This window comes from Pleurodeles waltl, chromosome 10 (assembly GCF_031143425.1).
Source record: "Pleurodeles waltl isolate 20211129_DDA chromosome 10, aPleWal1.hap1.20221129, whole genome shotgun sequence".
Taxonomy (NCBI): Eukaryota; Metazoa; Chordata; class Amphibia; order Caudata; family Salamandridae; genus Pleurodeles; species Pleurodeles waltl.
The window spans coordinates 912,470,777-912,496,603 of record NC_090449.1 but is presented as its reverse complement, the minus strand read 5'-3'; the positions used below and the strand labels follow the sequence as shown (position 1 = coordinate 912,496,603).

At 43.5% G+C, this 25,827-nt stretch overlaps 1 protein-coding gene across 1 annotated transcript in view; it reads left to right on the top strand.

Annotated features, from left to right (window-relative positions):
- LOC138262020 (ATP-dependent translocase ABCB1-like) overlaps window positions 1–25,827 on the top strand; it is a 1,142,744-nt gene that overhangs the window by 871,549 nt on the left and 245,368 nt on the right. Inside the window, exon 23 of the mRNA XM_069211672.1 lies at window positions 22,712–22,812. Within this exon, the coding sequence (XP_069067773.1) occupies window positions 22,712–22,812 (101 nt within the window). The remainder of the gene's footprint in view (window positions 1–22,711; window positions 22,813–25,827) is intronic.

The following is a 25,827-nucleotide window of genomic DNA, read 5'->3' as shown; positions in this document are numbered from 1 at the left end:
TTGCTACAGGAAGGTCCCATTTTCTGCAAAGCTTCCTTAGGTCAGCCTTAGTGAGGTGGTCAGTAGGTGCAAAGAATGAGTAGGTACACAATCCCATTCTGATAAGATCTTACCGGCAAAAAACAAAATCCAAAGTCCAAAATATCAATAGTATATCCAGGAGGACATCAGAGAACCAAAAGCAAAAAGATGAAAAATCAAGTTGACCTTCAACTGTGGGTAGGTAGTGAAATACTTATCTACTGTATGTCACTGCACAAACACAAGTCCTATCCTCACCGCTGATCACCAATGTTAGAAATGTGGTTTTTGGTTGGCAGTCAGGTTGCCCTCTGTCCAAGCAAGAATCCTCACTCTAGTCAGGGTAAGTCACACACAATCCAAAATCAGCCTGTGCCCACCCTCTGGTAGCTTGGCGCGAGCAGTCAGGCTTAACTTAGAAGGCAGTGTGTAAAGCATTTGTGCAATAAATCATACAATACCATAATAGACCACCACAAAAATACACCACACAGTGTTTAGAAAAATATATAATATTTATCTGGGTATTTGCAGGTCAAAACGATCAAAGATGCAATATGAATTTGTAAAGATATCACTGAAAAGTGATATAAAGTGTCTTAAGTCTTTAAAAAGCAAACAAAGTCTCTTTCAAGCACAAAGTACCTGGTTTCTGGTGGAAAATCTCCGCAAAGGGCCGCAGAAGAAGAGATACGTGGAAAAATGGTGTGTGCGTCGATTTCTCCCCAGCACACATGGACTTGCGTCGTTATTTTTCACGCGGGGAAGTGGTGTGTCGTTTTCCGGCGCACGGACAGTCTCTTTCTGTGGATTGCGGGGATTACCAGATGTCCCGGGTCTGTGCGTGGATTCTCCTGCTTGTTTTCCGGCTGCGAGTCGTTCCGCGGGGCTGTGCATCGAAATTTCACTCTCACGGCAGGCGTTGCGTTGATTCTCCTTGGAAGTTGGGCGGCGTCCTTGCGAGGCCGTGCGTCGAAGTTCCGGTCATCCCGAAGGCATCGTGTCGATCAGCGTCGGTGTGCAGTGTTTTTCTCACCGCAGAGCTGTGCGTCAAAAATTTTGGCGCACGAAGCATCCAAGTGAAAGAGAGAAGTCTTTTTGGTCCTGAGACTTCAGGGAACAGGAGGCAAGCTCTATCCAAGCCCTTGGAGAGCCCTTTTACAGCCAGACAAGAGTTCAGCAAGGCAGCAGGCCAACAGCAAGGCAGCAGTCCTTCATAGAAAAGCAGACAGGTGAGTCCTTTGAGCAGCCAGGCAGTTCAGCAAGGCAGCAGGCCAACAGCAAGGCAGCAGTCCTTTGTAGAAAAGCAGACAGGTGAGTCATTTGAGCAGCCAGGCAGTTCTTCTTGGCAGGATGTAGTTTCTGGTTCAGGTTTCTTCTCCAGCAAGTGTCTGATGAGGTAGGGCCCTATTTTATACTAAGTTGTGCCTTTGAAGTGGGGGTGACTTCAAAGAGTGTCTAAGAAATGCACTAAGCCCCCTTCAGTTCAATCCTGTCTGCCAGAGTCCCAGTAGGGGGTGTGGCAGTCCTTTGTGTGAGGGCAGGCCATCCACCCTCCCAGCCCAGGAAGACCCATTCAAAATGCAGATGTATGCACGTGAGGCTGAGTACCCTGTGTTTGGGGTGTGTCTGAGTGAATGCACAAGGAGCTGTCAACTAAACCTAGCCTGACGTGGATTGAAGGGCACAGAAAGATTTAAGTGCAAAGAAATGCTCACTTTCTAAAAGTGGCATTTCTAGAATAGTAATATTAAATCCGACTTCACCAGTCAGCAGGATTTTATATTACCATTCTGGCCATACTAAATATGACCTTCCTGCTCCTTTCACATCAGCAGCTGCCACTTCAACAGTGTATGAGGGCAGCCCTAATGTTAGCCTATGAAGGGAGCAGGCCTCACAGTAGTGTAAAAACTAATTTAGGAGTTTTACACTACCAGAACATATACCTACACAGGTACATGTCCTGCCTTTTACCCACACAGCACCCTGCTCTAGGGGTTACCTAGGGCACACATTAGGGGTGACTTATATGTAGAAAAAGGGCAGTTCTAGGCTTGGCAAGTACTTTTAAATGCCAAGTTGAAGTGGCAGTGAAACTGCACACACAGGCCTTGCAATGGCAGGCCTGAGACAAGGTTAAGGGGCTACTGAAGTGGGTGGCACAACCAGTGCTGCAGGCCCACTAGCAGCATTTAATTTACAAGCCCTAGGCACATATAGTGCACTCTACTAGGGACTTATAAGTAAATTAAATAGCCAATCATGGATAAACCAATCAATAGTACAATTTACACAGAGAGCATATGCACTTTAGCACTGGTTAGCAGTGGTAAAGTGCCCAGAGGTCAAAAGCCAACAACAACAAGTCAGGAAAAATAGGAGGAAGGAGGCAAAAAGTTTTGGGGATGTCCCCGTCAAAAAGCCAGGTCCAACAGTGTGCCTCAATGGACCAACTGCTGGGTGGACCAGAGGGGACAGATCAAAGCTCCACTAACAACTAAATAGCCTGTGCTCTGCTATGAAAGAAAGGGCCTAACAAATCTGTATTATCATTGCAGCCAGCTTGGAGCAAGGACAAGGGAGTCAGGAAATTTCATGTACTTGAAAGAACATTTCCCGGAGATTCTCCCATTTTCTAGAAAAAAGGGCAGCAGGGTATAAAAACAGTGCCTACTGGCCCACACTTCTGGACCTGTGGATTCTGAAAGAAGGACTGTTTTGCTGCTGAAAGGATTGTCACTCCATTGGACTGCTGCTCTAGAAGACTGCTTGCCTTCCTGGATTGCTGAACTGTTTGGCCTGCTACTCTTCTTTTTTCTGCATGTGGACAAGGATTGAATCTTCAACTGTTTCTGGAAATCCAGAGCTTCCTCCATCTTGAACTTGCTCCTGGACCCATATGTTAGTCATGCCCCTCCAAGTGGTGCCCCTCCAGTCCTGGACCCCTGGAAGTGGTGTAAAGGTACCTAGATTGCCCAAATAGAAAGGTACCCAGACTGCCAAATTAGAAAAGTGGGGATCTAAAACGGTTTTGGCTAAGAACTGCTCTCAGAACCAGGACCAACCTGTTTGCCTATCCATCAGAGGTGCATTTGCCGGTCAGATTGATTTTGCGGCTTCTTCTGCTGCATTATTCTTCACAGCAGCAAATCCATTTCAGTGATTCCTTGCCAAAGGAGTATCTGACCTCATAAAATTATTTTCAGCTCTCTGCCTCGTTCTGCTAAAGATCTGCGGCTTCCATTTCAGAGACTAAATGCGAATGTAAAAATCTTCACTGCTGCTTCAACCCAAGGCTATCTGGCGACAACGCTTTCTCATCGGAAACCTGCAGCCTGCCCTGCTGAACTTAACCTTTTCAGAACATTTTTCTCTATATTTTTTCCAATTACAAAAGTAAGTGGTGACTGGGCCCAATCCGCTTCTTGTATCTGAACCGTGCTTCATCAAGGTCAGCCATATTAATCAACTTTTACCCAGTTATGCACAACTAGAGGCCCTTAGTTAGCATGCTACATTATGTAATGTGCCTGCAGACTAACTCACACTCACTATTCGCCAAGCATACTCTAAGGGTATGAATAGTAATTGAGTTCATCAAATAATGAACTTAGAAATAATTATGGTCATCCAGGAACCTTCCTAAGACAAGAATGTATTTTAGATATACCGAACTATGGACCCCAGCATACATCATATTACAGATAAAAATGTTATTTCCAATTCATACTGTATAAGATGATATGGCTCTCTTAGCTCTGCACTGCCACAAACAATTTCACTATACTTCAAGCATTGTTGACAAGCATGAACGCAAATTTATAAATGATCATAGTTCTTTTCCACCAGAAATGTCCCAGGGTGTGTATATATATATATATATATATATATATATATATATATATATATACACACATTCAAATATATTTAAAAAGTTCATCATCTAACATATAAAACCAGGACACTACTAAACATAAAGGCCCAGATTTATTAAACAGTGGCACATCAGCTCTGATGCGCCACTTTTTCTGCCCCCCCCCACCAGCAAAAAACAACACCATAGTGCACCGTATTTAACATACAGTGCACCGTGATGGTACTTAGAATAATAGCACCAACATTGTTTACGCTATTCTGGCACTTTGCTACATTACCATCAAAAATTTTGAGATGCTAGTGTAACAAAGTTCAAGGAGGCCCATTGATTTTAATGGGTGCGTCATTTTAATGCCTGCTCTGAGCAGGTGTTAAAAATGACAGAAAAAATTGTGCAGTGTAAACTTTCAAATTTCACTGAGCCATATTGTTGGGCCTCCTAGTGCAGTAACACCCCCTTACAAAGGGGTTACAAAGTGGTGCAATGCATGTGCCACATTGTAAATATGGTGAGGGGGAAATGCCTTCTTAATGGCACATTTGCATACAGAAAATGACACAAATGTGGCACAAGATGGTACTGGGGTATTCTTAAATCTGTCCCTCGGTTCCAACATTCCATAAAATCCTTTTAAAATTCCCCTTTAAGAATTAGACAAAATGCTTTTAACGGCCACCACAAATCTTCCCACAGCATCTCACGCCCAGAAAACGCATTTCAGATAATAGCTTTACTGCTTGCCTCTGTTCATAAGTACTATATTTGAGGAACAGAGGCTTTAACATTGTTCCCCAATATTTCTGAATTTTTAAACAGTCTAAGAGAATATGCAGGCTGTCACAATTTACCAGTAACCCACATGTGCATTTCCCCTGCACATCCATTGTTGCAGAATTACATTTGCTTTTAATGTATGTGGGAATCTGGCTCTTAAAATGACATATCAAAACAAGATATTTAATGCAAAACGTCCTGGGGTTCCCTTGCTAGTATACAGGGTTTGCTCTAGCAATCCCAAGGTACTCTTTTTAAGGGGTAATGTGGTCAAGCAGCCTTAAGCTTATTAAAGAGGAATGGACATCTGCAAGCATACACACAGTCAATAAATGAGACACACGCCTCAATAAGGAGATCCACATCAATTTACAAAAAAAACAAGCATCTTTATATGTGTTTAGGCACCAGAATCAATACGATCAGGTATGAACGTTTTGCAAGAAAAATCTTTACAGTTTACAGTTTTGAAAGATCAGTGCAATTTTTGGAAGATGTTATCCTATGGAGATAAAAACAAGTACTGCATTGAGGTTTAGGACTTATGGGAATAATCTCTTGACTTAAGATAAGTTCTAGGCAAGGGTCATAACCACACCATGAGGCACTGGGGCGGCCGGGTGCAGAGGTGTAGTACAGCGCTGGGTACCCATGTTAGCCAATGGGGATCGGACCGGTTAAAAAGAGGCTGCAGGTTTGGACAAGGCGTGAGATGCTCAGGGATGGAGGGATAGCTTTGGTCCTCTTCTCCATGGGCTAGAGGTGATGGGTCCAGAGGTTTCTTGAGGTGTTGGGTTTTCTCCACCAGGAGCACTTAGGGTTGAAGGGGCCTGCGGGCAGAGGCTGCAGGAGGCATTGGTGAGCTTACAGTATGCAAGTCCAAGGTGGCCTTTGTCTCTGGAAGGCTGGGGGACCATGTAGGCACTGTTGGCCCACTTCAGCTTGGGCTTAGTGGCACAGGTTCAGTGGTGCTTTCAGGTGTCAGGTTTTTGCGGTTCAGAGTCCTCTCAGGGCTATTGGAGTATCTGCAAGATGCAGGGAAGCAACTCTAGTCCTCCACTGGAGATTTTGGGTCTTTGTTGAAGCCAGGCAGGCCTCCCAGGCTTTTGGAGGCACAATAGCTTGCAGGACGAGTCAACTTTGGTGCAAATTGGAAGAACCACAGACAGGTTGGAACGGATAGGGCCAAGTCAGGTGCTTCTTTCTAGGGCTTTGCTTTTGCCATTCTTGAGTGTCCTTCCTCGTAGGTTAGCAGGAATCTGATTTCCTGGTCCAAGGGATTCCCCTAAATACTGAAGTTACGGGTGTTTTGGGGAGTGTACAGTACTAGCGAATGGGCTATTGACCACCTACATGACCACTTCCTGTGAGATATGGGTATAACCCTGCCCAGCGTTCCTAAATCTGCCAGCACCAAGATGGAAGTTTCTAAAATGTCAGGTGGACACACCTCTCTGAATGCTAAATTTCCTGGCTGTCCAAGTGCCAAATGGGCCCTTGGCAGGAGGATTGGCATCTCTCTTTTGAATAAAACCAAATCTGCATACCAAGGGTGGTAAGCTTCTTTGAAGCCCACTGCCCTAGAATGCAGATTCATAGGTCATTCTGTTGGGTGGGGTGTGTAAGTACCTTGCCCAAAGTAAGCTTTATCTCTGACTGTCCGAGGGCAATGTCTCCCACTTAGAGGGCCAGAATCTTGTCTGCTTGTGGCAGGGTGGCTAAAACTAGTCAGTCCCCACATGGGTAGTTGGTAAGTTTTCAGGGGGCATCTCTAACGTTCCCTCTGGGTGAATGCATTAATAAATCCTTCACTGGCATCAGTGAGGGTTTATTAATATGAGATGTTTGATACCAAGCATCCCAATTTTCAGTGAAATCATCATTTAGCTGGGAGCAGGTTCCTACACATGTACTTAAAATGACTTCCCTGTTCACTCATTATGTCTTAGGAAGAAAAAAGACATAGCAGAGGCATATCTACTCTTGCAGATATGTCCTCACATGTAATATAATGCACCTTGCCTTAGGACTGTAAGGCCTGCTATAGGGGTGATTTACATATATTGCATGCACTGTTAGGGGACATGGCACACAAGCTGGGGGCCATGTTGTGTTTTCACTTTTAGCTGCACCAAGACATGCAGACTACAATGGCAGCATGCATGTGTTATGTGAATGGTCCATGAGGGTGGCACAATACGTGCTGCAGCCCTCAGGCCCCAATTTGGTACACATGTCCTAGATATCAGGGGTACTTTTACTGTGAACTTATGGGGGGCAATGTTATTGCCAATTGGGAAACAATTGCACAGTTTTTGGGAAGGAAATCTGGCACTGGGGACCTCGTTAGCCTGAACCCAGTGAACTTTCAGTTAAAACTACCTTGAATAGCAGGCAAAAAGTGGGGGGAACCATGTAAAAAGGAGAGCTTTCCTACACTGAGGCATTGGTTTATACCAATTCTTAGGCTTAAAATCTCCACTCTTAAACTGGGGTTTGGAAGAGCATCAACATAGCGGTACCATTCTTGGCCTGCCAGGACGTTAACATAAATTGGACAGGGGGTTCCCCCTGAAGATACTGCATGTCCTGTTCTATAGCTTCAACCTTTACAAAGGTATGGAGCTCGCGTTATAATCAAAACCGAAGATCCTACATACTTTACACAGTTTCTTTTGTCATTCTTGGCCCCCTTCAACTCACAGTCTAAGGTCTTATTTTCACACATCGACAAATTCTTTTGCCTCTCTTCAACCACCAGATGTAGCCAAAACCTTATTGTATCTTCATATGCTAAGTAACTCTAGGATGGTAAACCTGTTTCCATTCTCATTGCCGGATTCATTGTTGACCTTGGCAAAGATAGCAAGTTTTTCAGGCATTTTCCCTCTTCATATTCCCAGTTCTTTTTCCACATATAAATAGTAATTCACCACTGTTGTGGAATTGCGGATGGACCACTGCCATAAAAGCAGTTAGCACAGCTCGTAACATCATGTGTCCATAAAATCTATTCAATTATTTTAGACCCTTGTTGACGCTAGTGGTCTCCCTTTAAGGTCCTCAATATGCTTTTTCCATGCCAAGCTTTTCTCAACCAGACTCCTAGATACTTTTAATTATTCACAGTTTCGAATTTATTGTACCCCAAATACCATGTGGTTTTTACAAGTGTTTTCCCAAATGCCAACACCTTAGTCTTATCCATGTTTGTCACCAAATTTTTCTTATTACAATATTCCAGAAGCACATTTAATTTGTTTTGAAGACATCTTCTTCCATCACATTCATTATGACCAGAAAGGAGGCATGAGGCCCTTTGCTTCAGCCAATACTGCTGGTAAATCTGCAATAAACAACAAGAAGAGCAAGGGAGCCAAGACACACCCCTGCTGTAGTCCATTGCTAATTGAGTTTTTGCGGGTCAGACTGCCTTCTGTATCAATAATTACCTGGGCTCAGTTTTGTTAATGGAGACCCTGTCTGATAGATAGAAGGCTTGGAGGGATCTTCATTTTGATGAATGTTACCCAATATACTCGATCTACTGAGGCAAATACTGCATGGAGGTCCACAAAGCAACAGAACAGGTTGCCCCATTGTTTCACTGCCTCCTTGTGCATGACCACAGACTAAAACAATTCCCCGCCATTGAGTGGCCTTTCTTAAACCCCCCATGCTCTAGTGGAATAACTTTATGAGAATCAGCCCAATCCTTAAGACTACATATTATAATCTTAGCTAACAGCTTTTTGTCCACATCCAGGAGATTGATCAATCTATAGTTTTGGGGATTTTTTGCATCCTCCTTCCGATGAATGGGTCTGGAGATTGAGCCCTTCCATGTTTCAGGGAACTTGCCAGTTGACAAGAATCCCTGAAATGAAAGACGGAAGAACTTCACCCACTAGTCTACTTCAGTTTTTATTTACAATGGTGGATAAATTATCAGGATCAGCTGCTCCTGTTAGTTTCAAGGCCATTATAGTATCTTTAATATTTTGTAAAGAGAACCGTCCTGTCATCTCCTCATGTATATTGGGCTAGATTATCCTACTCCTATCTTTCTGGTCCACACCATGCAATCCCTTTATATAATGAACCCATGCTCCTTCACCTATTACGCATCTTAAGGTATCCGTCTCCTTTCTGCATCCCTGTTGCAAGAGCTGGCAAAAACCTTTTTTGTGTTTTTTGTTTCAATTGATTCTAACATATTTCCCAGCAGCTCTCCTTGTACATTGTTGTTTATCAATTTTTTATATTTTCTACTCAGGTCCTGGAGATTTATGTAACTCTCATGATCATATATTACTGTGAGGATCCTCCTTGCTTCCTTTATAAGCCTTTTTAGCTGCCTGTATTCTTTATCAAACCAAACATTCCCTATTCTTGCGTCTTCCTGGGCATTTGTCTACCACCATTTTTGTGGATATAACAGATAACAGCCCCCCTGATGGAAACCACTGGCCCTGTTTCTTGGCCTTTTTATTATTCTGCAGAAACCCGTCTACAACTGGGGGTGCATCGCAAAGCCAGGTCTCCTGTAAATATGAGATCCCATAACTTCCCAACCTCTCTTTAAACTATTTTTCCCTTAATTATTTTACTAAACCCGAGATGTTTCTGGATAGGATCCCTAAATTGTGTGGCCTCTCTTCATCCTAGTCGATGTCATTCAACCCTTCATCCTTGTTTACAGCCGATGTGACCTGCTCCAAGGTATATTTGCCTCAACTACTATATCCCATTTATTCTTTTGAGCTGTAATACGTGGCTGTTACTTTTAATACTCCCTTCCTAGTATTCTCTACATGTCTACTACCTTGTTCATTCAACCAGACTTGCCCTATACCAAAACTAGTGTGACAGCTGAAGAAGGGGCTGGTTAGGCATCCAGTTTCTTGGATCTCACTTTCTGCTACCATCTTAATCCCTTCCATTAACATCTCATATTCCCAGCTCTCTAGTGATTTCTTTACTATTACTGAGTGCAGTAATACTTTTGCTACCTCATTTCCCTCTATGTCATTAGTGAACTCCACCAGCCTCAAATCGTTTCAAGATATAGGGGGTCATTCCTACCCCGGCGGGCGGCGGGCACCACCCGCCAGGCGGTGACCGGCAAAAGACCGTACCGCGGTCAAAAGACCGCGGCGGTCATTTTGACTTTCCCGCTGGGCTGGCGGGCGACCGCCAAAAGGCCGCCCGCCCGCCCGCCCAGCGGGAAAGCCCCAGCAACGATGAAGCCGGCTCCGAATGGAGCCGGCGGAGTTGCTGGTGTGCGACGGGTGCAGTTGCACCCATCACGATTTTCAGTGTCTGCTTTATAGACACTGAAAATCTCAAAGGGGCCCTGTTAGGGGGCCCCTGCAGTGCCCATGCAGTGCATGGGCACTGCAGGGGCCCCCAGGGGCCCCACGACACCCTTTCCCGCCATCCTGTTTCTGGCGGTGAAAAACGCCAGAAACAGGATGGCGGGAAGGGGGTCGGAATCCCCATGGCGGCGCTGCTTGCAGCGCCGCCTTGGAGGATTCCCTGGGGCAGGGGAAAACCGACGGGAAACCGCTGGTTTCCCTTTTCTGACCATGGCTTTATCGCTGCGGTCAGAATGGCCCCTGAAGCACCGCCAGCCTGTTGGCGGTGCTTCCTCCGTCCCCTGCCCTGGCGGTCCATGACCGCCAGGGTAGGAATGACCCCCATAGCCTTCAAGCTTGGGCATTTGGAATGTGAGAATACCAGCTATGCGTCAGGGGAAATAGTTTTCTTACATTTTACCTTTTTTTCCCCTTGTTATGGACTCTAAATATACCCATACATTATTTTCATCCTCTTTATCCACTGTCTGCATTCTCCCCAGAGCCTTTTCTTCTCTTAGTTTACCTTCTACTTTAAAAAAGCCTCTATTTTACCTTGCCTGTCCTTGTTTACTTGCTATTTCCCTTTCGTGTTCTACTCCTTGAATTCTACCTGATCAGTCCCCTTGTCTCTTAGCAACCCTCTGTCGTCCCTCATGCATACCTTTATTCCTTTGTTTTCTATATTTTTCATTTTGTGACCTCCTTTGTCTAATCTTGGTGGCCTTCCTGTCCCTGCTACGTTCTCCTCCTTCCCATCCAACCTTCTAGAGAACTCCATTCAGCTACCCTCGCCAAGGCCCACGTCCCTCACATCTGCCATGAACACTTCAAAGGTCTCTCCTTCTCCCACCTTGCCACCAAATCTTTGCACAGCCTCCCTCTCCACCTGCGCACATCCCCTTCCCTGAAGGATTTCAGAAAGCAGCTCAAGACCGGCTCTTTGACAGCCACTGCTAGCCTGGCGAGCACCTCAGCATCACACAATCGCCTGGAGACCCCCAGGGTGACAAGCTCATGGTCTACAAGAACCTTCTGATTGATTGATTGAATGGACTCCCTACCTTGACCTTTCCTAATCCTTATTGTGCAATGTGCATATTGCCTATACATCATAGGCTGCCCAAAATTTTTTTCAGTATAGGGTGTCTGGAGATGTGCACCATCTCCCTTCCCTTTTCGTGCTTGTTTGTACCAGCATTTTCATATACCTCATAGTAGTAGGTTTCCTACTTCCCTGTTTTGACATGGCTACATTAGGCATAGGCTCTTTTATTTGTTTGAACTCTGGGGCAATAGACTGAAGCTGGTTTTCTGGGATTTTAAAATATCATTGTTTCACATTGTCACCTAAAAAGATGCCTTGCAGGGTTTTTTGAATGATAATCATTACGTCCAATGTTGAGGCAGAGAGTGAGGCTGATACTTCTAAGTCTAGGGAGGAATGTTGTTTAAACTCTCCAGCTTCTTCATTTAACTGCTCCTAACTTTATCCATGCATGTTGCCGGTTTCATCCCTGTTTGCAAGGTCAAATCCCTTGTCCTTTACTAATTTCCTCATATTGCCCAGCCCATCATTTTATGGAGATCTATTATCCTGTAAAGAGAACAGCCATGGACAGAAGGACAGTTTGTGCTTTGGCAAGGGTCAATCATCATCCATGAAATCTGAATTGTTTATACTTGGGAGCTTCAAATCCAAAGACTACCAACTTTCATTCCCTGATACACTGCATAGTGTATCTCTCTCACCAGTATATGCCACAACGGCCTGTGCCTGCTTTTTATAGTTAAGATGATTGTCCACAAAATCTTTGATTGACTTTGTTACTGAATGCACCCCTTCCTCCCTTGTTGGAAAGCTCTTTCAGAGGTTCTTCCTCTGCTCACTTGGAGAGTTTCACCCTGCTTCAATTGGTTCCTCCACTAATTTGATTATAGAGACCTACCCTCTGCACCCTTGTTTCCTCCTTTCCATGTTTGGGGGTTTTGTTTTTGTCGCGTATCAGTTCTTGCAGGGGCCATGGTTTTTACATCCAAGTTGAGTTCCAGATGGCTCGTATGTATGCCCCTTATTTGTTTTCAAGGGGGGATTTCCCGATCCCATGCATCCCAGCTATACAGTACAGTAAAGCAGGAATTACTCATATACACTCATAGACTGGTGTCACTTACCTCACTTTCCTGACTCACAGTATCTGAGGCTGCTGTCACCACAACCCCTGCTGCTCCACCTGTCCTATTCCTTTTGGTACTCATAACATTCTAATGTCCAGTAGACCTCCATTTTTGGCTTTTCAATGGTCTGTCTACAGCAGTTTGTCAGTATGTGTAGGGAGTAGAGAGGGTAACAATTGGACAACAATATTTTAATGAAAGGTTACTTTCCAAATTAAAATAAATATATATTAAATCAAATAAGAAGCATGTTCACAATGCATATATCTAAGACACTCACACGTTTTTAAATGTAAGTCAAAAAATTTAATCACAAGAGCCAGGAAGTTGTGTAACTTTGTGATTCAGGATTACATGACCTTAGGAGTTAATACCATCTTCAGAAATCACTTGCCTACAGTCTAGCCTGCAACATGTCAGATAATGTGATTAAGCATTGAAAATGGAGTAGTGTACACTACACAGATGCAAGTTCACCAGCATCAACAACGACATCCCTGTGAGTGGCATGTGACATTTTTAAAACCTACATGTATTCAAACATGAGTGACCAAGGGCCAGATGTACCATCACGGCCCATTGCAATTCGGTAATAGCGATTTCTAAAAAATCGCAAAAGCTATTACCGAATCGCAAATTGCGATACCGGCCCCATTTGCAGCTATGGGCCTGTTGCGATTCTGAACCAGAAATGCAAAAGGCCAGGGTCCCCCTCTCCTGCACCCCAAAAACTTTTTTTTTCAACATGTAAGGTACACACATGCCAAAAGGGCATGTGTGCTTTACATGTTCAATTTAAAAATGCAGTTTAATTGCATTTTTAAATGTTGCACCAGGTTACCACCTCGTTGCAAAGCATGGTATTTTGCAAGTGAAAAAAGCAATTTTTGGAAAAATCGCAATTTGCGATTTTTTCCAGCATAGCCTTGCGACCTGGCAATTGCGAATGGCAAATTGCAACTCGCAATTTTCAGGTCGCAACGCAAGAAATCACAATTTTAGCGATTTCTTATTTGTGGTCTGCGAATGCATTTCATGCATTGCAGACAACTTTTTTGCACTCGCAAACGGGCAAATTTACCGATTCACACCGTTTGCGAGTGCAAAACTTTTTGATACAGCTAGCCCTTACTGTGGGAAAACTGGGCTAATTGCATATGCCCCCATTTTTTCACTTATGCTGGTATTTTTCTGACTCTGATGGTGCCTTTGACACTGCTAAACAGCCACAGGGCCTGTGCTCTGATTAAAATGAATATGCAAGTTAGATTAATGTTAATTGGCTGCACCAACCTCCTAGTATATGATAGGGCATGTAGGTTTAAGGACCTCAGCATAGGTAGTGCACACATAGGTGCACTGCTCTGGTGACCAGTGTCATTTTAAAAAGCAGACCTGCCTTGCTTGCTACTCGTTTTAAATTAAATTTATTCCCAAACTCAACTTTGGAATTAAAAGTACTTCCAAAGTCCTAAGCTACCTTTTCATGACATAGAAGTCACACCTACATTATGCCCTACATGTTCCCAGTGTTGGGTGCAGTGAGGGCTAACTTTGTTTTCCCCATTGTAGTGAATTGGCTTCATAGCCTAACATGGAGAGACTTTATTTTAAAAGAATAAAGTCTTATTTCCCATATGGCATATTTAATATCAAATTAAAAGTTGGCATACAACATGCCACTTTTGAATTTAAAATAGCATGTACCCAGAAAGAGTTTTAGAACTCTTACTAAAAGTTGCAAGTTTCAGCCCTGCAGTGCCCTGCTCTGATTGGTCAGCCTCCGGCAGCCTGAGACAGGCTGCCTTGATGAGGTGTGAAGTGACCTGGGATGAAACAAAGGAAGCATCTGGTGGGAGGAGATCTGCCTCAGCAGATGGTGGAACAGGATGGTGGGAGAACAGCCAAACTGGTCTTCAAAGGAGGGAAGGACATTTGGGACAGCCACTATACCACCCCCATTTCCTGCAAACCCAGAAAGCCAGGAGCCCCCTGATTAGATTAAGGAAGGGGTGTGTGTTGGAAAATGGGTTATTGGTAAGGGAAGGTGGGTGCCTACACTTAGCAATAGGCCACTAACCTCCACTTAGGTCCAGTTAGGTCTCAGTAAATTAAACCCAGCTCAACCCTTGGTAGCTTGGCAACGTGCGACAAGGCTTAACTTAGGAGACAAAGTGTAAAGCATTCAAATATCACAAAACAGTAATTCAATAAAACACAGGAAACAGTATAAAAATCCACAACCAATTTATAAAAATAGATTATATTGTTATCCTTAAAATGACACAAAAACGAATAAAATCGGATAAGGGGAACCAGAGATATGAATTTTTAAAGAATTATTGTTTTCTAGCGCCTAGAAACAAAAAGCGCCAATCCGGTCATCTGGTTGCACCTCGACCGAGGCAAAGTCAAAGTTTAAGGCCGACCGCGATGGAGCCCTGCTCGGCTATAGCTTGCGGGAGGCCTAGGTCAAAAGTTTACCTTCGTACTTAGTCTCTTTTCTGAAGATTTTCTTCAGCGGGACGAACCTGCCAGTCTAATCCGACCTCCTGGAACTCTTCTCCGGATAGGTGTCGCGGGAGCCCTCGGTGGAGATTTTTACCTTCGGACTTAGTCTCTTTTTTGGAGATTTTCTTCACTGGGACGAACCTGCAAATCAGGCTGAGTCGTGGTTGAGGCAAGCCGGCTAGAGTTGCCGCGGTGGGTCGGTCCCTCTATGGAGCTTTTTTTCAAAAGTACTCCAAACTTCTCCAAACTTCTGGGTCTTCTCCCAGATGTTCTTTTAAGGTTCTTTTGGGGTCCACAGCTCACCCCAAGGGTCCAGAAGCTCTGAGATGATCCTTGGGGGTGTGGACTAAAACTCCTAGAATGCACCTGGCGAAAACTCCTTTTTGGCCACTGGACAGTGGTCAGCTGGTCGGTTTCTTCAGGAATTGGTGCAGGGGACTCTGGTTAGCAATTTTTCAACTGTAGCAAACAGGGAGTCCCTCCTTGAACCAGTTGAAGCCAGGCAAAGTCCTTCTTGTGGTGAAGCCCAAGTGTGCAACTGGTGCAGTCCTTCTGAGTGTAGGTTCCAGGTGCAGGCCAGGGGTCCAGCAGGGCAGTCCTTCTTCTTCTGTAGTTCTTCCATGTAGGTATGTGGTAGAGAACTGAGGTGTGGGTGCAAGTCTTCCAGTTTTATCCTTGCTCCTGGGTGAAAAACAGGGGGGTCCTGATTCTCCAATCAGGTGCAGGGTCCTTCCCTCTGTGATGACCACTTCCTGGGAAGTGTGGCAAAAATCAATCCCAGGAGGCAACAGTCTTCAAAAATCCATCAGGCTGAAAATGATTTTGGAGGTTACATCTGGCTGAGCCCACCCATCATGGCTAAAAATCATAAACACACCCCTCTCCTGCCCTCTCCTAATCTAATCAAGGGGGCACCTAGTTGTCTGGGGTGGCAGGATGTGGGGGTGTTGCTGGGTTCCTCCAAATGTCCTTCTCTGCCTTTGAAGACCAGTTTGGCAGCCCTCCCCCTTCCTGCCTCACTATCTGCTGAGGGGAGATTCCCTCCCACAGGCAAATCTCTTTGTGTGAAGCCAGGCCACTTCACACCTCATCAAAGCAGCCTGGCCAGGCTGCCAGAGGCTGGCCAGTCAGAGCACAGCAGCAAAAACAATGCAGGGCTGAAATTGGCAACTTTTCAGGTAAAGTTTAAAACTCTTTACCTGAACAAGTTATTTTAAATCCCACAACTGGAAGTTGTGGGATTTATTATAAAATTTATTTGATACCAAATTCTTTGTATCTGCCATTTAAGGGGACTTCTAAAATTAAAATAAAGGGGCATATTTATACTCCGTTTGCGCCGAATTTGCGTCGTTTTTTTCGACGCAAATTCGACGCAAAACTAACTCCATATTTATTCTTTGGCGTTAGACGCGTCTAGCGCCAAAGTTCATGGAGTTAGCGTCATTTTTTGGCGTGAACACCTTCCTTGCGTTAATGAGATGCAAGGTAGGCGTTCCCGTCTTAAAAAATGACTCCCAGGCATGTGCGTGGTATTTATACTCCCGGGCAAAAATGACGCCCGGGAGTGGACGGGGCAAAAAACCCTGCATTTGCGCCTCTTTTTAACGCCTGGGTCAGGGCAGGCGTTAAGGGACCTGTGGGCTCAGAATGAGCCCAGAGGTGCCCTCCCCTGCCCCCAGGGACACCCCCTGCCACCCTTGCCCACCCCAGGAGGACACCCAAGGATGGAGGGACCCATCCCAGGGAAGAAAAGGTAAGTTGTGGTAAGTATTTTTTTTAAAATTGTTTTTGTGGCATAGGGGGGCCTGATTTGTGCCCCCCTACATGCCACTATGCCCAATGACCATGCCCAGGGGACATAAGTCCCCTGGGCATGGCCATTGGGCAAGGGGGCATGACTCCTGTCTTTGCTAAGACAGGAGTCATTTCAATGGGGTTGGGAGTGAAACAAAAAATGGCGCAAATCGGGTTGAGGCGATTTTTTTGCCTCAGCCTGACTTGCACCATTTTTGGACGCCCATACTCCATTTTCCCCCTACGCCGGCGCTGCCTGGTGTACGTCGTTTTTTTAACGCACACCAGACGGCGCCGGCGGCTAACGCCGGCTAACGTCATTCAATAAATACGGCGCCCGCATGGCGCTTCAGAATGGCGTTAGCCGGCGCTAATTTTTTTTACGCAAAACTGCGTTAGCGCAGTTTTGCATCAAAAAGTATAAATATGGGCCAAAGTCTCCCCATTCTAGCTTATGAAGGCCATTCACTACAATGAGGGAAAAACAAATGTGGCTGTTTTTACCTCACCAGGGCTTATAAAACTATTTTTGTAAGGTCCCTGCTTATAGTTACATGGCACCCAGCCCTAGGGGCACATAGGGCACACCTTAGGGGTGACTTACATGTACAAATAAGGTAGTTTAAGACTTTAGAACTACTTTTAATTCCAAAGTCGAATTTGCATATAACTTTAATTTAAAAGCAGCCAGCAAGGCAGGCCTGCCTTTAAAATGACACTGGGCACCTCAGCAGTGCACCTATGGGTGCACTGCCTGTGCTGTGGTCCCTAAACCTGCATGCCCTACCATATACTAGGGACTTACAGGTAGGTTGACTTAGCCAATTATAAGTAGCCTAATTTGCATATTGATTTTACACAGAGCACAGGCCCTGGGACTGGTTAGCAGTACCCAGGGCACCATCAGAGTCAGAAAAACACCAGCAAAAAGTGGAAAATGGGGGCAAAAAGTTAGGGGGCCGCTGCAACTAGCCCTGCTTTCTCACAGTGTGTTAAGGGAAACTTAGCCACACCAGTGGGCCGGCTCAGACAGATCTAAACTCTAAGATTGAATTTTTGCCATTTTGTACTTTGGAGGAATGTTGCTCCCTGGGATTGATTTTTGCCACACTGCCCAGGAAGTAGTCACTCAAGAGGGTGGTAGCCTGCATTTGATTAGACGGAGGCCCACACTCTGCTTTCCACCCTAGGAGCAATGATAAAATTGGCAGAGCTGCACCCCACCTCAGATCCCCACAAGAACAAGACAAGAAGAAGAAGGACTGTCCTGCTGTACCACTGGCCTGCACCTGGACACTGCACTCAGAAGAACTGCTCCAGCTACACACTTGAGCTTCACCACTAGAAGGACTTTGCCTGGCTTCTACTGCTTCAAGAAGGGACACTGTTTGCTACAGGTAGAACAATAGCTGACCAGAGTCCCCTGCATCAAGCCCTAAAGAAACTGACCAGCTGACCAGTGGTCATTTTTAGATTTGAGTTAGGTGCATTCTGGGAGTTGAAGTGCCAACCCTCAAGGAGCAACTCAGAGCTTCTGGAACCTTGTGATGAGTTGTGGGCTCCTAAAGAACCTTGGAGGAACTTCTGGAAGAAGATCCAGAAGTTTGGACAAGTTTTGAGTAACTCTGGAAAAAAGCTCCATAAGTGGACCGACCAGACATTGTGAGTCAAGCCGGCTTATGTCAACCATGACCCAGCCTGACTAGCAGGTGCATCACGCTGAAAAGCTTCAGAGACCCAGATTTCTAGGATTTCACCGGGGGCTGGTGGAGAGGCAAACCAACGATGTGGGCTCAAAATTGCTTGCTGTGGAGGGTCATCCTATGTCAGAGAGAAAAAGCTCCACAAAAGTTTCTAAGCCCATAAAAAGTTGACTGAGGCTTCCCGCGCAGCCTATCCAAAGAGGGCTCTAGGGAGGTTGGCTTCAATTTCAAGTTGGTCCTGGACAAAGATCTCCATAAAAAAATCATCTAAGTCCGAATGTAGAATCCTTGACCAAGGTCGCCTGTGAGGTTGGATTCAACTTGTGACTTCATCCCAGTCCAGAAAATGTTCAAGAAAAAGAGTAAGTCTGAAGGTAAAACTTTGACCAAGGCCTCCTGCTCACTGTAGCTGAGCAGGGCTTTAGCGCAGTCAGCCTCAAATTTTTACTTTGCCCCGGTCGAGTGCGACCAGATGTTCAGGTTGGAACTTTTAGTTTCTATGTGCTAAAGAACATTTATTCTTTAAAAATTAATAACTCCAGTTCCCTTTATTGGATTTTTGTCCTTTTAGTGTCATGTTAAAGATAAACATATAATCTATTTTTATAAATTAGGGTTGGCTTTTAATTGTGTTTTTTGTTCTACTTATTTACTGTTTTGTGCTTCTTGAATGCTTTATACACCTGTCTCCTAAATTAAGCCTTACTGCTCGTTACCAAGCTACCAAGGGTTGAGCTGGGATTAATTTATTGAGACCCAGACTGGACCTAGTGGGGGTTTGCGGCCTATTGCTAAGTGTAGGTACTTACCTACCCTTACAAATAATCTACTTTCCAATACTTGCTAACAAGCTTTAGTTTGCCACTTTGTTTACATTGAGATGTGCTATGGCCTCTAGATCAGTGATATATGGACCATCAATTCCATCTACCATCTCCGAGACAATAATTTTCACCATTTACTCCTCCATAGACATCAGCTTGTTCACAATCTCTTGGCATAGCAGCCCTCAGGTTCTGTGCTAACGTCTCCTTTGTCTATAATCATAGCATCTCATTTTACATTCCTCCACAGTTCGGTGCCTATAATCACGGAATATCTTTTTACATTCCTCCACAGTTTTGTGCGTTTGTGCCATCTCACTGATATTATCAAGGATGCCTTCTCACAAGGCAGACTAATTTGCCTGCAAGATTTAGATGTGGCAAAAAGATATTTCTCATTTTTGTATCACCTCTGTAGGTAGAGTCTTCACCTCCTACTGGGGGACCATCAGATTCCTCTTCCTGGTACACTCCAGAGTATTTCCATCCTGAGTTCCCTGCTTCATCTTACTCTCGGCTTACCATGATTTTTTCTACTGCTAGTTTTCTTTTAAATATTTGAGTGGCGCTTTGACATTGTAAGTCACAGAGGGTGTGCTGTGTACCTTCCTTGTACTATTATTGCACAGCTTTTCATAGTAAACACGACTTTTCACTCAAAACAGTGTTGATGCAAAACAAGGCAGAATTTATTTAGGTAAATATACCTCTGCCAATGGGCCAGCCATCTTGTACAAAATCAAAATTGAATGGTAGTGGTAGTATATGTATCGCACCTCCTGGATGAAATATTGCAGAGGGGAAACATAAATCAAAACACTAGTATGAAGGTTGGTACTAATGTGGTAACAGGTATCCTACTAACCAAGATACCACTGGCAGTGAGTCCAGGCCCACTGTACTACAATAAGCTCAATATGGATACCAAAGCACACATCAGTCTAAGTATATAAATTGGTCACATAAAGTTGCGTAGACAATAGTTCATGCATCCAAAGTTTAATGGATAATAGAACAGTCCTAAGGGCATATCTATAATTGATTTGCACTGTTTTAGTGTAATTTATTTTGACGCTAAAAACGGCACTGACCTAACTCCATATTTATATTTTGATGCTAGACCAGTCTAGCATCACAATATTGGGGTTAGCGTCATGTTGTGGATGCAGCAATCTACTTTGCACTAATTAGATGCAAGGTAGGCGTTCTCATCCACAACATGAGTTTTTTTTCCAATATTTTTAAGAAGGGCACCTTTGAAGAGGGTGGAAAAAACAGCTGGTCGTGTTGAGCTGAGAAAGGAGTGACTCATATACTCTGATGGTGTTGTATTGGCATGTTTTACACTGTTAACATTTATAAGTTGGTATTTCATTCCATGCAACCAACACAATAAAGGTATAGCAAGCACAATATGCATTTTCATATCAAGGTAACAACAGCAGCTGAATAAAATTAATTCCTGTTTTTCTTAAATGTACTTTCTGATGCGTTTAAATACTACAGTCAAAATATTCAAGTATATTCCTTTTTAATATTAAGTTTGCTTTCTATTTTCTGAAGCAGCCTCGTTAAAAAAGAAAGTTGGTGGCTTCTTATTGCCATTAAAAATTAGTGCGAATGGAAAAAATAACAGGATACGTTTGTCCTTGCAACCAAACAGATGCAGTTGATGGGGATATTCTAGGATCTTTGTCTTTCAATTCAATTACTTTTTTTTTCATTAGTGGCAGCGAAACCATTTTTGCATTTCAATGCACTTCAAATAACAGATGTTACTACAAGTATACTTACTTTAATTGTTTGACAAAATGTTCCTAGATGAGCGCCAACCCACAAGAACAGCAGTACAGAGGAAAAGAAAGGGGGGAAAGGAGAGCTCAGTTTGAGGCTGAACCTGAGGGTATGGGCCAGTTATGTCAGGAGCGGGTAAACAAATGCAAAACTTTGTTAAAAAACTTGGTCAGTGACAATTCAGTTGTATGAGGGTCGCCAGGCCTATTGAGCCAGTCCACGCCCATGACTCCTTAAAAGAAAGGACTGTGTAGAAGCGGAAGACCCAGTAAATTGGAGGTGACTGATATTGGAAAACTGGTCAGAAACTGGTAATAAATTCAGGATAATGAATCAGAAGATAACACTAGAAAAAAAGCCACATATACAGTAGAGGAAACAGTAAAGCGGATAAAGTACCAGAGTTCTAAAGCCAGGATAAATATAGGGCCCAGCATGAGGTAAAAAATCGGGGTGACAATGGATTGAAGGCAGACTTCCTACATCTTCCAAAGCAACTGTGGCACGCATTTTTTCTGTCCAGAATCACAAAGAGAACTCCCAATATGTACACAGAATTTCAGATTTTTCACATCATGCCGAACCTGATATTACTGCTGGCTTTAGAAGTCTGACATTTTACCCCTGCTAACTAGGAGTAGAGCACCGGAGATAGATAAGTTTTACTTTCAGAATATAACCCACCTTTGGGGAAAAAAGAAAAAAAATACATTTTTGCCGACCTTTGAGACATGCTGCCAGTCACTGGGTATGATGCAGCTGGAGTAGTAGACATGGGGGCATAATTATACTCTGTTTGCGCTGGATTTGCGTCATTTTTTTAATGCAAATCTGGAGCACACTTATCTCCATATTTATATTTTGACACTAGACATGTCTAGCGCCAAAATATTGGAGTTAAAGTCATTTTTTGCCTGCGGAAAACTACCTTGCATCAATGAGATCGAAGGTGGGAGTTCCCGGGTAAAGAATTCCTCAAAGGCATTAGCGCCTTATTTATCCTCTGTGCAAAAATCACGCACGGGAGGAGGAGGGCCTTAAATAATGGTGCTACACCTGGGTCAGGGCATGAGTTAGGGGATCTGTGGGCCTTTTTCCATGGTCAGAGACCATGGAAACAGCCCACAGGTGCCCTTTCCTGCCCCCAGGGACACCCCCATCCACCTGCACCTACACCTGGAGGACACCCAAGGATGGGGGGACCCATCCCAGGTAAGTCCAGGTAAATATATATATTTGTTTTTGCAAAGTGCCAAGGGGGGGGGGGGGGTAACTTGAGCCCCCATACATGGCACTGTGCCCAATGGCCATGCCCAGGGGACAGAAGTCCCCTGGGCATGGCCATTGGGCTGGGAGGCATGACTTCTGTCTTTACTTAGACAGGTGTCATGTCCATGGGGGTTGTGCGTGGAAATAATGACACTAATCAGGTTAGAATCATTTTTTCGACTCTAACCTGACTAGCGCCATTCTTTCACGCATAACCTCCAGTTTCTCTACGCCTCCCCCACCCGGTTAGCATCAATAATTTTTACGTTAACTAGGCCTTACAGCCGGCTAGCGTCATAGCTTAAATATGACACCCGCCTGGCGTCCAGGAATGGCGCTAGCTGACGGTATACTTTTTGACACAAACCTGCACTAACGCAGGTTTGCATCAAAACGTATAAAGCAGGGCCATGATTCCTCAGGACCGGCCCGCAGTGGTAAGTAGGACAGCCTAGCAACTGCTAAGAGAGAGAGCTGTTAAGATTCACATAGGTACGCCATCAGAAAAAATGGTCTCATGCACATGGTATCAAATCTGCCACACAATTTGTCAAATAAATTCAGTTTATTGATAATATGTTGCATGTCTTTATATCTTATTAGATATCAACAGAAGCCGTGCAAAATATAAGAACTGTGGCTTCATTAACTCAAGAAGATGCATTCTATGAAAGATATGTAGCAAGTCTGCAGAAACCATACTGGTAAGAATTCCAAATTAATAATGAACAGGTCTTTTGTCTTTTCATCCCTTAAACTATCAGTAGTAGTGTTTTTGCCCATCTAAAATGGACAAGTTGCATTTGTAACCAGAAAGGTCTGAAGTATGTAACAGTATATTACTTTTGTAAATGGACAATGAGTGCAGATGAAAATGCTGTCACCAAGTGCTATTTTTCCTGATCATTTTAATAAATTCAGGATAATGAATCAAAAGACAACACTAGAAAAAAAGCCACATATGCAGTAGAGGAAACAGGAAAGTGGATACAGTAACATAGTTCTAAAGCCAGGGTAATTATAGGGCCCAGCATGAGGTAAAAAATCGGGGTGACAATGGATTGAAGGCAGACTTCCTACATCTTCCAAAGCAACTGTGGCATGCATTTTTCCTGTCCAGAATCACAGACCGAAGTCCCAATATGTTCACAGAATTTCCTATTTTTCACAACATGTGACACACATTTTCCAGAAAGTCTTTCTTCCGTCTAAACCCTCAAACATGTTATTTCGGTTTGCTGGTTGTCCAAAATCATGCAGTGTAAACAACTCAGCTGCTGCTCAGAATGAGTTTTCATTATGTACCGACCAATGAGTAACTTATTTAGTAAAATCCAATGAATGAAAAATGGAGATACAGCAAGCTTATTATTCTTTAAATGCTTTCAAGATACTGACATAGTACTGATAATTAAATATGAAACTCTAAATTTGGGGTTTTTCATGCTGTTGCAGCTGATATGCTAATATGAGAATATTCTAATGATTTGCATACACATACTAATCAGAAATAATGACAATTTGAGCTAATAATTGAAACAACGTTTAATGTGTAAAATGTGCCCACGGGGAGTGGTCACCATTTGTGTTAACAGTACTAAAATAATGTGGAATTTATGAAATTATGTAGTAATATGTCATAATCAATAGTATAACCCTATGTTTGTGGTGGTTCATATCCTTAACTTAGCTGCGTCAAGGGCCTGGTTGGTGCTGGGCCTTGCTTGCTTAAACATGGAGACGCTGTGAGGACTGGACTGGAACGGGCGAAAAGGACCTTGAACTGCACAAAGTTCAGCGATTAACCCTGCTAGAAAAATCTGCAAACTCACCAGTGGACAGGAGACGATCAGAACAAATTGATACAATTATGTGTAGAGTAGGCTAAATGTACTTTCCCTGGACTGGAACAATGGAGCTACTGACTAAAATTTGGAGCAACAATTTCATTACCTGAAGAGCCGGATGAATGTCCTCATCAACAGAAGGACCAATCATGTTAATGAAATTTGACTCGCAAAACAACGTAGACAAGTGGTAAACAAAAACTGTAGGTTAGAGTCACAACCTCTGATAAGGTTGACTAATGGGCGGATTGTGGGATGGACTGAGAGACCCTAATAAAAAGTCATGACACAGGGGGAAAAATCAGAATGGAGTGGCGAAAGCTGATGACGTCAGGAGATGCTGTCCGAAGTGCTGAAAATCTGGGCTTGCTTCCTGCGTGCCAAGCCTATTTGGTGACTGATGACCTGGAGACGAAGAATGACTCGTTGCTGATCTATCTTGGATAGGTAGCTATAACTCAACTGACTAATGTGAGCTTTGTCTTCTAGGTACCAACTGCGCTGTTTTATTAATGTTTTTCACTTTAAGTTAGATTTTTCCTAATTACAACTGTTGGCAAAATTGTTTTCGCATTAAGTCCCACATGCTGACGGTAATTTGAGATAGGTAGGCTGACAAGGGTGACTAATGAGGACTTTGACTTGGACTGACTGACTCGAATTGCTGAATTGTTCAATGCTCATGAATTGCTATGCTTTGATTAATGTTGATTGCATATTAATACAATCTTGATGATTCATTATTCATGTTGCTAATAAAGTTATGGTAATTATGGTTACATTGAATAAAGGTTTTGATTAGAGTTGTAATTAATAGGGAATAAAATGAACTAACCTTCTTATTAGACTAATCTTTGGTATAATCTGATGACTGAATTTATTATTGTGGATGTTTTCTTACTCATAGCACTTGACTAGGATACCCTATGCGATCCAAAAGATTAATCGACCTATAAGCGTCCCCTTGTGAGTTTACTCACTAAGGACAAGGCGCGCTAGCAATGCCATTCATATAACTCAGAGATCATTTTTCAAAATGTGTTCTTTCTTGCGCACTGGCTTAGATTTAGAAACTAAAAATGGAGAGAAATACAATGGATAATAAGAAATGTTCTAATATTCAGACTCCAAGTTTGTGGGTAGGCCTATCACATGCAAAGGGAATATCTCCAAAAACACAAAGTGGAGACATAAAAATGCTGCCTTAAAATTAACACATTTTAGCAATGTCTATGGCAGAGGAAAATGAGCCAGCTATGGCTGAAAATAGGCACCCAGCAGAGTTTAGGGTGGTGTGACTTTCATGTATGTCATGATGTTTTCTTAGAAAGAATACACTACAAACCTCACCCACTGGATAAAATTATACCTGTCTTCTCCTTTTATGAGTGGAAAATTTAGAATCTGCAGGAATCCACAAAAGTCTTATCACCCAACACTCATAATTCTTCTCCTTATTATAAGCAGTATCCTACTTGTGTGGTTGGGTCTATCAGCCACATAAAAACAGCTTGCAAAGTGCAAGATGCAATATCAAAATTTAGCAAAGACACTTTACCCCATTTGTAGATATGGGTAGGTGTCATATTTAGGCCCTCTACAGCTGCCACCCAGGGAAATCAACCTTTCCTAGACATTTCTGAAAACTAGACACCAAGGTGAGTCCAGAGTGGTGTGACTTTTCTAGATCACATGAAATGTCTAAATTCCATCAAATCCTCTAACATTTCCGAAAATCACATAATGTTTTCACATTTGTGTGAGGGAAACTTCTGGAATCTTGGGAGATCCTCTAGATTCCTACCATCCAGCATTGCACACTTCTCTTGATACAAATGTTACCCTTTTTGTGGCTTAGCCTATAACCTGAAA